We start from the raw sequence: 18,088 nt of genomic DNA, 5'->3' as shown, positions 1-18,088 counted from the left end.
GCTGTTTCCTCTCCCCGTCAGATTCCTCATTATATCCTCTGCCATCTTGCTCCAGGTAGGAGAAAGAAAAAAAAAGGGGGGAGAGGGGAGCCCTAAGGAGAGAAGGTGACCTGAGGTGTCTGCTGTCCCACGCTCCATTTTTTCAGCTTCCTACACACTCAAAGAGTGTGCTGGTGCTGAAGTACAGTCCACCAACTGTCAGAAGTTGCCTCCTGCCTCCTGAATGATGGAATCAGAGCAATGACATTTCAAGGCTGTTACTGGATACAATGGCAGGAGGAGGATGCAGGACAATATTAACCAGCTGCTATTACTAAAAATTTGTTGGCTCTTAACACACAGAGGAAGCAGATCTGATGCGTAAGATGTGCTTTTTCTACAGTTACTCTTCTGAGTACAGTTTACAGGAAGACTATCTTTCTGATATAATTCTGACGTATTTTTAATTAAGTGTCATAATCAGGCTGTAACTGGAATGGCGATTGTACATGAACTTCCAATTCATGAGTGGTACAAATTAATGAAGTTCCAATTACTACCCCGCCTGGACTCTGCAGTCAAATTAATTGATGGAAGAGGCAGTGTTAAATGTAGAGGAAAAAATAAGTAACATTAAGAATTATCCGGAATGAAGATATACTTTGCTGCATGTCAGAAAATTCAAGCATGATTGTGACTGGAATGTTTGTAGTTCTGCTGCAGAATGTTAAACAATGCACTAATGATCTTAAAATGCTGAGAATTTTAAGACAAATAGATGGAATTAGTGCCCCTACTAAGATACACTAGCACCATCATAGCAAGGAATGTAATGCAAGGAATGATTTCTAACAATGAATTACAGTCATTTTGCCGTAACTAAAAAAAAAAAAAAAAAAGATTCACAAAGCCACCCACTTTTCTGACTGTCCAAACAAAGCACAAAAAAGACTGGGGGGGGATCTCACTTTCTATCCGAGTCTGACTAACATGCAGTCTTCCCCACAACAAGCATAAATCTTTGATAAATTTTCAATTAAATCAAAATCAGTTAAGGTTTGCTTCAATTTCATTTCCATTTTAAAGTTTGGGGTTTTTTTTAAAGATATTTGCAAATGACCTACCCAAAGTAAAATCAGAGCCAAAGTAGTGCTCATAAACTAAAGGAGGAAGATTAAATATAGTGACTATGGAACTATTACATAGCAATTAAACTGTGTAAAATCCGAAGCAAACATAAACACGCAGATGAAAAGAGCCAACTGGCTAAGCAAAGCAGGGCCCTAACATTCACTTGTGGGCACCTTCCAGCTTGTATTTTCACCTTCCCTAGCTTCAAGGAGAAGATGAGAAATTGTAAGGATGTCCTTGCACACAGGGAGACCGTGGTGAGAAAAGAAGAGCAGCCATGGGACCCTTGTCACCTGCAGCCAGCTCCGCTGGTTGTAGCATGCAGCCCCAGCTGAGGGGAAATGCCATGCTCTCGGGCTGCCTGGCCTCTTCTGCATAGTAACCAGGTGCATCAGAGCAGAGCTGCTGCTTCTGTAAACCCCTGCAATTACTTTTGAGGCCAGCGGGACCCACATCCAGTGAAAAGTATGTTTTGCACTGAAAGTCTACAGGATAGTTGGCTCAAGAAGGCAAAAAGGCAGCTGGTGGAAAGCATCAATAGCATGCTAACGAGACAAACTAGAGTGGGGAGTGACAGCAGCCAGTTCCACCTTGGCAATCTGTAAAATGTGAGGGAACGTGCTGAATGGCAAGAGACCTAATGGCAATAGTCTATGCTGGTCAACCTCTAAGCTGCACTTCCATCCAAACAATACTGCTTTGATTTTGTCCTTCAGTTTCTCTTACTAATGAAGAGACCAAGATTGTAAATCTCACCCAAGAGTGATGTGAGCAGCACTAGAAGTGTGTCGGTATCTTCTCCAAAGCATGAGGCTGTACTTGTGATGTTTTCACTGTAGTTCCACAGGGTTTTGCATATCAGACAAGCCAGCTGCCAGTCTGCTGGCCCAAAGTCTTGTAAACAGTCAACTAACCTGTCAATATCAAACAAAAACAGTGTTTTGCTCAATGCCTAGAAATGTGTGCAGACTCTATGAATGGTTGCAGACAAATTCTAAGTTCATAAACTTAAAATACTTCTCTCTTTCTCAGTACCCTCTCCCCTTTATTTAGTCTAGTTCCCTAAGGATATGAACATCCCTTTTGTCTATATACGCATATATGCCTGCCTGCATCTGTCCATCTCCAATAACTTTTGAACCCAACTGACCAATTTCAATCATCGTTTTATTTAACCATCTCAAAAATACTAAAAAGTATAAAGTAAAAAAGTAAAAGTTTAGTATCTCAAAGATAATAAATTCCAACAAATTTCATGACAATCTGTGACTGGCCCTAATCTGTAGTACCACTAGAACAGAAACTGCAKTGTGAACTAAACATTATCAGGCACTAAGAGTCCATCCAGGAATGAGATGATATGAATTCAGAAAAAGCTTCAGTCAGAACTTCCAGCTTATTACACATCAGAGAATCTAACCAGAAGACACACATCCAAAAGAAAGCAGTTTTTACTGCTATTTCCACAACTCAGGATTACATGTTACATTTCATGAAGTCTGACCCATTTTGCAGATCTCATCCCTTCTTTTGTTGTAATCCTTAAACCTCCATTCCCAATGGATTCCTCTCAAAACTGCCAGTTTTATCAAGGACCATTAAGTTCTTAACCTTTCTCCCAATGTGTCACTTCCTTGCAGACATCAAATGCAGTCTACATCATAAGCAGGACTCTGAAATTAAGCTGCCTGCATCAGTTTACATAAAGCGTTCACGTTACCAAACAGCAGTATTTACGAGTCCTGGGGCAGCAGAAGTAAACATTATTCTTCACCTGCTGTCCCTAGTGATCTCTCCAATAGTAATCCTTTCATTGCTGTTCTCTTCCTCACCCCATGAGCCCACTTTCTCTCCCTTCCCTACTTCACTGGGAGATTTATAATCTGATGATTAATAAAGGGAACACAGGACACCTATTACATTCAGGTATGGTCAAAAATATCAGTAATTGAAAGGCAAACAAAAAGAGGCCAATTGCCTCTTCTCTCCTCTCTGAAGGCACTGTTGAAGACTGGGAGGCATCTGATCAAAAGCAAAAAGAGCTTGCTCTAATTTTTAGAAGTTTAATTCTCTGATGAGACTAATTCCATGTTTTATCAGGGCCACTACATATCTGTACAATAACCTCATTTCTAAATATCCACAGAGCTGGTTTTGCACAGTCAGGATGACCTCCTTAACAGTCACTTTCATATTCTCTAGATTTATTCCATATTGTTGCTATTTTTTCCTTCCTTCTTCAAAAATTTTCAGAAAGTGTATAGAAAATCCTATGTTATAGAAATTTCTAACATTATATTTTAATTAGCCTGTAATTTATTTTTATTCTTGTTTTTCAGCTTTCAAATTTTGCAACATAACCAGAACATGGGAAGGAAAGACAAGCAGACTATGCCCTGTTTACACTGCATAAAAGAAATAATTGTATGGTGTATGAACCCGAAAGCATTTCAAAGTTAGGTATATTGTTTCATAAATGTTGGTTGTATCAACAGCTTTACAAGCATCAGAACAAGATCCTTCATGTTGCTCCAATTAAAATGGATCCGCTATTATCTGAACATCAAAGCCACAAGTGTTGCATCCACAGTGGTTTTTCAAGATCTAATACCACTTACAATATAAGTAAGCTTTACACCTCAACTCTCAGATAGGAGACCCAGAAGTTATTCTGTGCTGAACACGGCCACATCACATAGCTCTCCCTGCAGTGCTGTTGGGTAGCTACAACTTAGTAGTTATAAAAATTGCAAGAGATCATATAGGGTAAAATAGTTCCTGAAGTAATCTTCACACTTGCAACAGGCACATTAATGGTGTCTATTAACTTCAGATTTAGCTCTCAAGGATCCAGTTATGTTGAGCACAGCACAAGCAGCTACTGCAAAAAGTCATGCCATAATTACTGTGTTGTATGGTACTCTCCTCTGCYGTATGTATCATGAAGATCTTTGGGAGCTTATTCCATGGTTGTTGGTGATGCAGTAGCTCAACCACTCTCTAATGTTTTCCCCAAAACACAATGGAAGAATATGAAAGGCTCTTGAAGACTTAGATCCTGAATATTTATTCAGTATATATCCCTTTTACAAGTTATTGGCCCCAAAGGAACAGAATCTGGCTGAAACCCCTAGTCCACAATTCTGGAACTTGTCTTTTTTGTAAACATACTCAGGGACTTACTTCCCAATTCCTCCTCCTTCCTTCAGCAGAGCTCGTTTATTCTTATCTACAGTGAGATTGAGCAGAACTCCACAGGCGGAAAAGCAGACATCTTGATTCTTGGCATCAAGTAAAGCAATCATGAACTTGTAAACTGGATTGTAAAGAAGGAAACAAAATTACTGAGAAGATGGACTTACGATACAACTGGCATTACAACATACTAACTAAACATGCATACACAGAAAGCAGTCAAATGTGCTTCACTGAAGCAGGATATACTACCCAGTAGCCTGTTACTATGAAGTTGCCAAAACAGGCACAGGAGACAGTACCAGCCATTACACCATGCTGAACACCAGTTTCAGCAACTCAACAACTACAAAATTCTAACYAGTCATAAAAACGCACCAAGGTAATATGAAGATCCAGTTAGAAGAGGTAATTTGACTAAACCGAATTAAAGCTTATTTCTCCAAAGCATGACTCTCCCTTCAAGAGTGCAGTCAGCAGAAACCGCTTGGATTTAGCGCCTGGCATTCACTGAGTTGCCTTAGACTGCGCAAGTCCAGCAGTGACTGCTGCAGCCCAGGACTCCTGCAAGAAACAGGCAAGAAGCAGATGCTGGACTTGCCGCATGTTGCAGCACTTGCTGGACTCTGAAGTCAACAGGAAGTGAAAGACAGCCCCAGTAAGGAAGTCAGTCTTGCCTAGTGGAGAGGCACCCTCTTGGCTCTTCCTGAGCTCAGTGGTCCGACACCATGGTCTCTCCAAGTTGGAAAATTCTTCCCTCCAACAGAGACAGCTCATTAGCAACCTGTTACCAAGTATCAGTTCTTCCACTGCTGAGAGAGGCCTTTCTCCTCCAAAAGCAGCAATATGTCCACCCTTAAAAGAATGGGGTCTATATTCTGGCAGATCATCTCACTTCAAGCACCGACAGATAAAAGCAAAAAATTTAGAGTGAATTGTTGTTTAATTAAACTTTTATAACACACCACCTCTGGATAGCAAGGAGCTGCCATGTTACCCAAAGCTCTTCAGACACCAAAAGGAAAAGCACTTGAAAAGGCTTGTATACTACTATACCCAGAGGCAAATAGGAGGTCCCTTTGCTGAGGTAGTCAAACATCTTAAATGCATGTTACAAAGTGCTATAAGCTATCAAACATGGGAATCAAAAACTTGTAATTATGAACCTATATGAGAACTAAGGCGGATTTTCGTTTTATATCAAAACGCTACTAACCTGTAGGACTTGAGGATTAGACAGAGTGACTGGAAATTTCAAAACTTTTTTTTTTTTTTTTTGGAAAAAGTTTTTTTGTAGTATTTGCTCTCAAAGACACATGCTAGTGACATTTTTCCTACTCCAATTATTTCCATTTTAATGAAATTGAAATAAAATTGTGTTTATAATGACTACTATTTGATTCTAAGATTTGCATCATTTACAAAACATGAGATAAGATTGTTTTTACCCTTCAACTGAGATAGCTTATTAGCAATCTTTCATTTTTAGAACTATGGACATTTAAAAACAACATTCCTACAAATGCAGAAGTAACTCACTCTTTTTCTGTATGATGAAGTCACATATCTCATGATACTGGGAAAGATTGCCAAAGACTCTTACAGCCTCCACAACTCCATCCATACTGTTGCTCATTAACAGCTTTAAAAGCACTATTGGTTTGTAGAGAAATGAAATAAAAACAATTACTTGTATATCTCAAACACGTGCTTGGCTTTTTAATCAATAAATATCAGAATGCAAGCAGCAACAGATAAATGTAATAAATGTGAACAGTATCTCTCTGGCTGCAATGAAGGGGGTGAGCAGATGGTAGAACAACAGCTAAATTGGGTGGGGCTTTGAAGATGAGACAAAGAGCTCCAATGAGAAGGCTAAATGAGAAGGAACGGATGAGTTATGAAGATAGCCTAAGCACATTTGTAATAATGGACAACACTTTTGCTATACARTTTTGAGTGGGCTCATGTGAAAATCCAGGAAGATGAAGAAGAAAAAAGAAAGTTGTAGTATATGAGAGAAATGACTAGACCCTGAACAGAGGGTTTTATAGTAGGACATCTCCTTAAACTCAAACTATTTGCTGACATTAGCCATATTTTCTCCCAGTGCTACTGTAACAAGCAAATACATTTTCTCTGAACAGCTACATAATATTGTCCCTGGTCTGAAGCATTTACTTGCTTGCTGCTTTGTTGTTCAGCAGTTTCACATATGAGCAGCATGTAACTTCACCAGAAACAAAGAGACTTCAGCATTCCCTAGGAAAGGCAACCATCATGTAGGTTTTTGGTGCATGGCAAGGGAGTGACACAGAAGCTATGTTTACCAGTCTTCTGTGATGAAGAAGGGAACCACTGAAATCAATCCATCATGTAAATGACTCAAACAGTTAACCCATAACCCTTCCACCACAGAGGAGAGAGAAATGGTAGTGGGAGGCAAGAGAGAGAGAGAAAAAGAGGTTGGCTTCATTCCCATCACTTCCTTCTTTGAATGCTGCGATACCAAACATGCCTTGAATTTGTCTTAGAAAGATATCTGAAATCATTATTTTTTGTCTTTGAGATCCACCCACTTGCAAGTATTCTCAAAATGTCTCCTGGAGGAAGAAACCTGCTGGTTTTCTGGCAAAAGATTTTCTCTGTCCTCCTTAGTTCAGACAGAGGAAAGGTGATGGGACTGACACCACAGGCTAACAATAAAAACAGGAGAGGGAGAGCAGAAGGGAGAGGGAGAGGAGTAAGGCATTTGTCTATGATAAAGTAAGTTTTTCATTCTCCAGCTGGCATTAAGAGACAGCTGGCTTATGGGGAATAAAATGACTCACAACACAACAGCAGAACTGTTAGCTAGAGATGAAGTGACATCCAGCAGCCAGGGCACTAGGTTGAGAGACAGAATATTTTTTTCTACTCCTCATTCTGCCTGCTGTGAAAACTTCAGCCTCTGTCTCGCCTAGTTAGAGAGCAAGGTATTCAAGGCATAGACTCTTTATCTTCTGTATAACATTAACACAATAGAACCAGAATTCAGATGCAGTTTCCACACCTCACTAAAATATGACCACTGTCTGTATTGACAGGGGAGGGACTCACACCGTTCCTACACTGGCAATGGATTTATTAGCCAGAAACAAATAAACTGCAGACATAAATCAGAGTTTGCAGCTCTAGAAGGTAGTAAGAAGAAAAAAAAAATACTACTTATCACACATGAAATAGCTCTGATTAGAAGTAAAAAGCCATGTGATTACTTTGGTTCAAGCATACGGACTTTGAACAAGTCTAGCAAAAGCTGCTACGCAGAAAACAACATGGTAAATCACTTGGGGAGGAAAAGAAGGGTTTTGTTCAACAATCCAAATATTTCCACACAAGTCACAGAATTATGGTCCAAAAGAATTAGAAATTGCTACAGGAAGAATTTATAAAACTTATATTCCTGCACTATAATACCACAAAATACTACCAGTGTCTTTATTTTCTGTAGCGTCAAAGTCTAGCACACATAACTTCCACTTTCAAAAAACTACACGAAGGTACTGACTTAAAAGTCCTTACTTTCTGCAATATGTAGCTTCTTGTCTTCAACTGCAGAACTCCTCACTTTGTAGTAGGATAAATTGTTGATTGTTGCTGCAGCATTGATAACCAGCTCCTCACAGTCATCAATTGACTTGTATTCTGATATTAAAAAAATATATCCATGCATATGACACACGAGTCAAACTTAGAAGGGTATTACAGCTCCGAAGCAAACAAAATCACAGGTTACATGATTGCAGAACTAGGACAGCTATACTCTTCCCAATCTGTTTGAACCATAAAGGGTTACAGCTACAGTACGACAGCTGCTGCTCCRACCAACTGGACCAGTACTCTTACAAAAATTCAACCTCATTCAAACTTCTCTCAAGGAATTTCAAACTTTCACTTTTGGATAAAGTCACTGCAAAGAACTGAAAAGAGCCCACGTGCAGGAACACACCTGTGATAGATATCAGACTGCAGGCACAGAAAAATACCACAGACTATTACACTAAGATGTTGGGTACTATGACACATTAAAAAACCCCACAACTTCAACATTATTTGAAACATTCTCTCTCTTAAGAGTTCCTGACAGAAGGAATGTTAATCAACGTAAAATTTCCTGGTACACTGGCAAAGTCTAAAAATTGATTATACTGATTCATCTGGTTCAGGATGTCTCTCAAACCAAGGTGATGGAATTAAAAGAGAGGTTCTGTTCATAGGGAGAGAGAATATTTTGTAGGAGACTAATTGAAACGGTGCTCAGGAAGAAGGGATGGAGTCAGAGACAAGCTTTGAGGCTCACAAGCCCTTATAAAAGATTAAGATCCTTCTAACCCAGGAAGCTCTCACAGGGTATAAGAAAGAATCTATGGACTTGAGTGTCTGTGTCTGGAATCCCATGTGTCTGGTGGGTAACACAGCTAAGCTAGCATACAAGTGGGTTGATTGTTTTTACAGAATATTTAATGTTCTCATCACACACTAAAAAATACTGAGTTCTCTGAAAGATATCTCATCACTGCTGAACTTGGTTACTGGGAGAACAGACTCCCCAGTCCTAGCCTATTATTAAATTTATAAAGGGAACAGTGAGCAGTAAGAAACTGCAGTCCTAAACCCCAGGTTGGAGGGAAAGGGATACTACCTCCCACCCAAAAAGATATGAAGGTTGGAAACCTCAAAAAAAAAAAAAATAATAATAATGAGAGGAAGTTTTTGGAGGAGGCTAGAAGTTATGGGTGAAAGGGGGGGATAATTCAGAATTAATTCAGAATAGTCACAAAAACTGCAAATCTTAAAAAATAAAAAACTCAATACATTTATATAGCATTTGATAGGAATAGACACCTGTTATAATATGAACTCAGAGTGAGACATATTTAAAATAAAATTCTAGTTTGTTTATCCTTAATGATCAAATATGCAAATCTTACCATTGAATAAAACAGCCTCTTTCCCCTAGACCCTGAAAAGTCAGTACCAAAGAAGCAACACTTCCACTGTCTCAGACAGGCTTTCTACATAGTGCAGTTTATGAGGACCAGCAGATTGACTTTGTTATTTTAGCAACAGGACCAATTTAGTTATGGCTGACTCTAAGTAAGAAGGTTAAGTAGTGAAATCTTGAACTTTCCTTATAGACTGAACAAAAATAACACACATCATACAGGTTTTATTACCTAGTACCGTAACAAGTAATTCTACAACGTGATGAGCAGCTGCCAGAGCTGCTCCTACACTGGGATGAATGGAGAGATTGGCCAGCACTCTTATCAGCTTTATCAGAACATCTTCTGCTTCTGAAGGATGCTTTTGGTTTTTCTTTTCTTCTCCTCTTCCATGGTTCCATTTTTCTGCATTCAAATCGAGTTTATGGTAGGTTTGGAATAATGATATCAGCGTATTAACACTTCCTTTTTCTTTAAAAAATTGCTCGCGGGCCTGGTTGTTATTTGCTGTTAAATTCCCAAGAATGAAGACAATACGAACAACCAAATCCTGCAATAAAATAAATAAACCATATTACAAGGAAAACAATTAGAAGCTATTAGCTGCTTAAGAAGAAGATAATATTTCATTTGCTTCACAATTCAGTTAATAGCAGGTCCAGAATAACTGAAGAAATGCTAAATAAGGCAACTAGGAATAATTTTTATGTTATTTTTCATAACCCTGGTTAGAGAAGAAATTAAAAATATTTGACAGACAGGAAGAGCACAGTACTGGAGTAATTACTAATGAGGTGTTTAGTATAGGTAATCTATTTTTATCCACAGTAATCTTAAAACAGCACTTTATATAACTAGAATAATCATATGAGCCAGAGCTTACTAACCTTTCAAGCAAGCAAACGTCAGCTGTGACGGCTATAGAGCACCTTCCCCTTTTCTCTAGGCCGTATTAGTCTTCGAAAGGTTTCAAGCAGTCTTAAGTGTTGAAATTCATTAACCCTGTTACCCATTGTAGAAGATAAACTACTTCACCTYGATTTGTTACTGTTAAATCCATGTTAGCTCTTACTCATCTCCTTGTTAAATCCAATCGCTTATAGATAGCTGAAGTATGTGCTCTGGATTTTTACCAGAAATTCAATCTACATTGACTGCTGGATTATTCCCCCATTCTTCCTCTTTCTCCTCTTCCTAGGGAGGTGACATACAACCATGCCATCCCACATGACTTCTCGAAAATTCCACACATAACCCTTTTCAACCCTTTTGTAAGTACCAAAGGGTACATTTCATCAGACCCAGCTGTTTTGAAGACACTTAAATATACTCTAGCTCATTCTTTAGTGATAAAAGAACTCAGGCTGGAATACGGGTTAGTTATTGGATCATACTCGACCCTTTCAGAAAAAGGAGAAAAAAAGGCATTCCACTCTTCAATATTCACAGTATCATCTGTCAATAATTTTCATCCTCTTCTGAACACTGCAGCAATTATTTCCTTATTGTCTTCTTACTATTAATATACCACAGACACTTTTCCCATTCCTTTTTATGTCCCTTTCTAGTTGCATCTCATTTTGTGCTCTGTTTTTTCTGCTTTTGATTTTACATGTTCTTGCTACCCTTTTATTCTTATTGGCAAATAAGACCTACTTTCTAATTTTGTATGTTATCTCGAGATCTCATGATTTAACCAAGCTGATCTCTTGAAACACTCCTATCCCTGCCCTTCAGTGGAATATAGGACTGTATCTCTCATTGCTTCATTTCAGACATACTGAGATAGAACAGTTTTTTGGCAACAAAAGCAGATCTTAATTGAACTGTCCTTCAACAACATCCCCATCTTTTTTTTACCCACCTGTATGGGAGGAAAAAAAATTCTGAAAGTCTGAACTAATTTCATTATAAACAAATAAAAACATTTCCCTCTGTCACTTGCATCAAAATCTATTCATTTCCAAAGAGAAAAGTCCATACGTTTTATCTGAACAGTACAATAAAGTAACACTGTTTCTTCAAGTRCAGCACAGCAGTCTCTCCTTAGCTGCTAAACTGCTGTACCTGCACTAACCCAGGATTTTGGTAAACAATTTACATGGTGTTTTTCTTCAAACACAACAATAATATTCACAGATAGTCTAATCCTACATGGTACTAGTAACATAAATTAACCAGACACAATCCAAATTGTTAAAGTATACGTATTAATACTGAAGGTAATCGGTGAATCCGTCTGTACTTTCATACATGACTTCACCAATAAATCTCAGGTCTTAAGCCTCTGCCACAAGACGCTGGCACTAACTAACATCCACTTAAGGTCAAGAAGGTGAATGCCTGCTTCACAAATTCAGGGTAGCAGTCTCCTAAGTGAGGAATAGGTTCTCTCACCTGTATGTTGAACACAATCACTCTGTAGGACCCATTTCCTTTTTTTTTTTTTTTTTTAAACTAGGCATCATTATTTTTGCTAGCATCTAAATGTCATCGAGACAAAATTTTTATGACCGTTCCTACTGACTAACCACTAAGAGCTTTCACCTTTGCTGGCACAATCCCCAATTCACAAAGGCTGTAAGAATTTGAAACAAACAAGTGATGAATCAGAAGAGAGAACTGAAAAAAGCAGGCAGTCTAGTTTGACTCGTTTATATTGACTTTCTAATTTTGGTCAAAACAATATCAGCCCAGCAACGGCTCTACCCAATCAGAAGGCAGACAAACAGGTACTGTACAGCAATCAGCTGATATTTTGAGAAGTGTGAGCTCAACTGTTCTTTCCACCTACAGGCTATCAAAATAAACTTATAAAATACAGCTTTTTAGCTAAGCACATCCGGTTTTAATAGCATATTACCAAAATTTCATTACCTCCCAGTGACAGTTTAAACTAGTAGAGTCAAAGAAAAAAAGGAAGTACAACTTCTTCTGAGCAGTAGAGGGCTCTAAGGTTTTTATTTTCATTTTTGGCTAAATTTTTTAAAATGCTCATTAGGTAAGCACTGCAAGAGTGAGAAACACCAACTTAGAATTGCTGTGTAAAGAAATATATGTAAATGGCATTTTGAAACTGCTTGCAAGACTAAACCTGTACAAGGCCCATGGGCCTTTCTGCACATAAAGAAAATATGAGTCTAATAGATTAGATTATTATACATCTCCAAATATTTGGAGTATTTACTAAGAAATCATACATGGAATCTCAGACATTCCTGCAGCTGTACAGAAAAATTACATACTGGTTATTTGTTGGATTAATTTATATAATAGCTAGGTTTTAATATGTATGGCACTAAAGACAATTTAGCACTAAAGCCAGGAATTACACTGTGTTCTTTCATCTTCCTATGCGGAGGCATTCATGTGAGACATGCTGTCCACAGGGTGCACCCAAATGGGATTGGAGAGAGCTATGTGAGACCACGCAGCTTCACTGACAAACAACTTCCAAGAAACGTGTCAAGCAAAGCTCCAGAAGGAGAACTGATTTTTTTATTTTCTTCCAATCTGTCCAGAAACTACAATATTTTGTTTTTAAAGGGGTAATGACACCACATATTCTAAGACTTAATTTTCTGACAAACAGTCTCATATACATATGATCGCTGGTTTGAAAGACTTCATTATTTAGCTGATTCTTAAAACCTATTCCTTGCACTGTGCAAGTAGCAAAGGTATTCAATATGCTTGCTGAGTCACAGAACAGCAATTTATCTTAGCAATTAAAATTTATTTGCCCTTTTCCGTAAATCATGATGAACACGGCTACAAATAGTTCAGGTTTATTTATCAGAAAGAAAGTAAAGCCAATTAGGTAGGTAATTTCTAACTCAAACAAGATAAACAAGGGAGGCAAGGAAGTCCATTCTAAGGTTTGCACACACTAGCCAAATACCTTTTTTAGTTTGTTTGGCACCTGTACCCACCTTTGGTGGGAAGGGGAATTCTGAAAACAAAAATTCAGATTGAATCTCCAGCTGTAAATGAAAGGTGCTTTCCATGTTACACAAACTTAACAGAGGTAGTAATAATTCCACCAGCCGCCAAGCAGGATGAATTGCTTCTAGGCCTCATTTGGATCAAATTTACACTTAATTTTCGGATTTGTCTTTCTGCTTTATTATATACCCTTAGAAAGATGAGACTTTTCTGTGCAGGGTCTGACAGCCCACTTATAGGACAAAATAACAGCAGTTGCACCATCTTCTTCCAAACACAGTAAAGATTTAACTTACAGTGACATCCTGACTGTGAAAATTCCAGGTCAAACCCAGTAGTAGTAACTGACCCCAAATGAAACCTGATTTAAGGGGGGAAGAAAAAAAAAGTGGAGGGGAGGAGGGAGAGGAGAGAGAACAGCCTGGAAGTATCAAAAGCAAATGAAGAAACCTTCAAGCAGCTTTCAGTTGGCCAAGAAAATTTTGGATGCTCYTGACTGAGAGACCTGAAGTAAGGAGCAGAGAGAAAAAGCTTTGCCACAGTGATAGCAAGAAGTACTTTGTCAGTAAAGAGGGAACTCCCCACAAATATTAATGCATTTGAGGATAAGGAGAGGACATTAAAGTAACCTCGCCCTACTTCTGTGCAACACTGGTCACAGGGCCCTAACCAGTAATTTCTCCATCAAGAAATCCGTTTAGGTATACTTTTCAGAAGAGGGTACATTTTTACCTAATGTGTGTTAGCAATTAAGAACTCATGTCCTCAGGTTAGTGAACACCTGGGGATCTGGGAAAGGTAGCAAAGAAAAGTAAGCATGTTGTCAAGAGAACAACATTTGGTAAAAAGCATTGCATACGCTCCACTGAAAAGTATTTCTAGAATTCACAAACTGAAAAAAATTGAACACTATATCCTCCATGGTATTGCTCCAATGACTGTTGATCTGCCTGGTTAAAATGTCTACTCTTATTTCTAGTTTGAATTTGTACAGCTTCAGCCACTACTTTTTTTTTCCCCCTTAGATTAAAGGACAGTCTGCCATCAGAAATCTCTTCCTTACATGGATTCTATTAATAGGTAACTTGCTCATGGTCTAATCTTCATCTTTGATAAAGTAATTTGCTTAATCTTGTTTTGGGGGGAATTCTAATCATTCTTGTATCTCTTTTCAAAGCCATTCAGAGCATCTTTTGTAGAATGCAAATACCAGAACAAGGCAAAATATTTTAGTAACAGTGTCAGTAGCACAAAGCAGTATTACCTTCTTGTTTTTCTTATTTGATATTCTAATATTTACCTATCTAGTAATTACATTCACTCTCCTGTATCTTCCAGTACACCAGAACAGCAGGTTTTTTATGATATCTGCCAACAAAGGCTGCATGCCTACAAACTTTGATTCTACATTCCCTGACCATTTTATTTTCAGAGCATACATTTTGCATTTTCCTTACTTCAGACAAAAAAAAAAAAAAAATCACAACCAGAGAATTAGGAAGACGACATATACTGTCAGTTAGGCATACTGTCAGAAATCATACTGTAGGGAAAGGGTGACCTTCTGTGGTTATTTAGATTAATCAGTAGGGAAATACTTTCCAGCTGTCAGTATATTTATCCTAAGATGGATATTTTCTTCTTGAAAAAGTGTTAATTCAGGATAGAATGATTGATCAGTTATGAATATGCATGTGCACACACAAAACCCAGGAGAAAAATCTCATATTTTGATTCTTTAATGGCCAGTTACCACATCCCTTTCATAGCTTTTTAATTGCCCAAGGCACTATGACATTGGGGACATATTGTTGGGCTAGAGGAAGGAGGAATAGAAAATACATATTTGTAAATGTAGGAGAAAAGAAACACAATCTATAAAAGTCCTTTGTAAGGTTACCTTGACAAGCATTTCTTTCAGCAGAAATGGTGGCACAAGCAGCACCCACTCTCCTTTCCATTCACTGTTTGGTTCCCAACCCATGTTGTGTCTTCAGTATTTGTGAAAGAGAATGTATTAATCTGTATTATTTGTATGGCTGTTCAACAAAAAAGACTGGGCAGTAATGCAGGTCATCATAACCCAGCAGAGGGCACAGGTTTTTTGCGTTTTAAAAGTTACTGGAATCTGGGTCAGTTCTATGACCTGATGCAGTCATAGACCACACAAATGCGGCCATGCAGCCACATAAATAGCTGTCCTCAGCCCAAATGAGGAGATAGCATAGGGGTAAAAAGTGAGTCACAGAAGCACAAAGAACACTTAGGCCATCACTGTTGAGTTCTTTAGAGGCAAGCTATGAATACAGACACAAACACTATCAAAAAAATTAAAAAATATATATTTTTTCTAATTTAAAAAATAAATCTTCATTATCTCGTAAGACTATGATGCCACCAAGCAGAGTGCCAATAACACACTCAGAGCATTCAAGAGGCAAACACCTAAATCTGATCTAAACATAGCTAGAGCTTTGGAATCTAATGTTAAGAGCCTGTGGCTGCTTTGGGTCATTAAATGACTTATGTATATGACTGACTGACTGAAATGGACAGATACCAGGTTCCTGGCAGCTCATCACAMAATTCTTTGCAAGCCAGCCAGAAAAACAGCCAGGAAAGCCAGTCACTGCATGCAGATAAGCCTTTGCCTAATAAATACAGCCAGAGACAAAGTGGAGACAATCTCAGCATTTATGGGCCCCACCTGGTTCTCCCTCACTGCAGCAATTCTAAGCACAAAAGGACATCCAACAGCCTTAAAAAGGAGTCTTTCTCAGAGGAAGAAATGAAGAATTCTCACAAGAAGAAACCTGCTTGCTCCCTCAAGACTATAAACCAAGTTGGGACCTACTACCTGGTAGCTGCATTTGGAATGAAAGCTGGGCAGATCCAGGGACAGCATCCAGTAAATGAGGACATCTGCTTAGAGAGGATGACAAAGCAACTTCAGTCTGTTCATTTAATAAATCGTTGGGGTTTCTTTTGTTTTTTTACAAACATTGTTAAATTAAACAGGTAAAGCAGCATGCAAATTATAATTGTAAATTAGTGTAGTTCTATAAGCTGATGCAAGAGATGCAAAACTAATAAATCTTTTCAAACACATCAGGGACAGGCAGTCTGTCAGCATCTGCAGGACTAACTGATGATTAGGATAAAACAGGAGCACTGAGAGAAGAAAACGTCATTGCAGAGAAGCTAAATGAGTCTTTTGCATTGATTCATGTTCAATATGAAAGAAACCAGGAAGATTATAGCCTTTCTCTGGTGAAGACTCATCAGAGGATCTGTCCAAAATTGAAGTGATCATAAACAATTTTAAGGAACAAACTAACAAACAGTACCAAATCATCAGGACCAGATGATAATCTCTCAAGAGTTCTAAAAGAACTCATTAATTAAATAGCTTAATTACTAACAGTGATGTGCAACCTCTCACTTAAAACTGCCTTGATGCCTGAGGACTGCAAGGGTAACAAGCATGACATCTATTATTAGTAAAGGATCCAAGGGAGGTTGAAGCCTGATGTCTGTACCAGATAAATTAGAAGAAACCATAAAAAAAAAAAAATTAGTGGACAGTTGGATAAATGCAATCTACTTTAAGACTTTTGTAAAGTCAAGTTCCTGACTTACCAAAATCTTCAGAATTCTTTTAAGGGATCAACAAGTATGTGCATAAAGAAGACCCAGTTGATACAATCTATGTGGATTTCCAGAAGACTTTTGACAAAACCACTCACCAAAATCTTAATGAAATTAAGCAGTCATACCATAAGGGGGAATGTCCTAGTATAGGTTATGATAAGAAGACAGGAAAACAGAGTAGATTATTAGTTCCTGCAGTGGAGGAAGATGACCAGTGGAGTTCCACAGAGTTCTGTGCTGGGACCTGTCCTGTTCAACATGTTCATAAACAACTTGGAAAAGTGGGTGAGCAGCAACATGGCAGAGTTTGTTGATGACACTAGGATATTCAAGGTAGTAAAGATGAATGAGGAGTGAAAAACAGAAAAAGGACATGTAGTAACTGGTAATAAAATGGCAGATGATGTTTAAATGCACATAAACATGAAATGAAAAGAAACAGAACAGTCCTACCTCCACATGTAAAATTACAGCCTTTGAATCAACCATAACAACTCTGGAGAGTGATCTTGGGTTAATGACAGACTCTTCATGGGGGTTCCATGAGAGGTTAGCTTAATGCTCACAGAACAGCAAAAAAGCAAATCCAATTTTGGGAATTACTAGGAAATAGAGAAACGTTGGCAAGTATACAATCTATGTTATGACCACATCTTAACTGCCATATGCAAGTCGTGTCCCCTCATCTCAAAAAAAGATACATGATACAGAGTTGTAAAATTTTCAGAGCAGAACAGCAAGGATGCACAATGGTATGGAATAGCCTCCATATCAGAAACAACTAAGTAATCAAGGACTTAAGTAAGCAAGGACTCTTCAGCCTGGAAAAGAGAGAACTTGAAGGGGATCTGATAAAGTTTTGAAAAGTCAGGAGTGGTATGGAATGAGTGACTAGTGATCAACTATTCAACAACTTTTTTCAATGCAAGAACCAGAGGGTATCAAATAAATCTAGTAGAGGCTAAATTCAAAACAGGCAAAAGGAATTATTCGTGCAATACATAGTTGCTATGGGAACTCCTTGAAAATGAATGTTGAGAATGTTAAAAGTTTGTATGGGGTAGAGAGGAGACTGGAGGAGTTCAGGGAAGAAAAGTCCACTGAGGTTTATTAGGTACATGGGGAACCACATCTGGCTGAGGAAGACTTCAAACTGAAAATACTTGGAGGTTTGGAAAGTATAGATGATAAGTATTACA

The 18,088-nt window shown here is 38.2% G+C and overlaps 1 protein-coding gene across 20 annotated transcripts in view; it reads right to left on the bottom strand.

Annotated features, from left to right (window-relative positions):
• ARMC2 (armadillo repeat containing 2) overlaps nucleotides 1-18,088 on the bottom strand; it is a 79,724-nt gene that overhangs the window by 7,326 nt on the left and 54,310 nt on the right. For 15 of the 20 annotated variants that reach the window (XM_026071985.1, XM_026071982.1, XM_026071977.1 and 12 more), the window contains 5 exons: nucleotides 9,525-9,843; nucleotides 7,870-7,992; nucleotides 5,845-5,958; nucleotides 4,294-4,426; nucleotides 1,867-2,024 (listed from right to left, as the gene is read on the bottom strand). In XM_026071985.1, the coding sequence (XP_025927770.1) occupies nucleotides 1,867-2,024; nucleotides 4,294-4,426; nucleotides 5,845-5,958; nucleotides 7,870-7,992; nucleotides 9,525-9,843 (847 nt within the window). Of the gene's footprint in view, nucleotides 1-1,866; nucleotides 2,025-4,293; nucleotides 4,427-4,982; nucleotides 5,200-5,844; nucleotides 5,959-7,869; nucleotides 7,993-9,524; nucleotides 9,844-18,088 lie in introns of those variants that run through there. The other 5 variants (XM_026071989.1, XM_026071990.1, XM_026071996.1 and 2 more) reach the window with 5 other exon arrangements.

This window comes from Apteryx rowi, unplaced genomic scaffold (genome assembly GCF_003343035.1).
Source record: "Apteryx rowi isolate R43461 unplaced genomic scaffold, aptRow1 scaffold_334, whole genome shotgun sequence".
NCBI classification, from domain to species: domain Eukaryota; kingdom Metazoa; phylum Chordata; class Aves; order Apterygiformes; family Apterygidae; genus Apteryx; species Apteryx rowi.
Note: the sequence above shows the minus strand (reverse complement) of the source record. Positions and strands in the feature narration are given on the sequence as shown.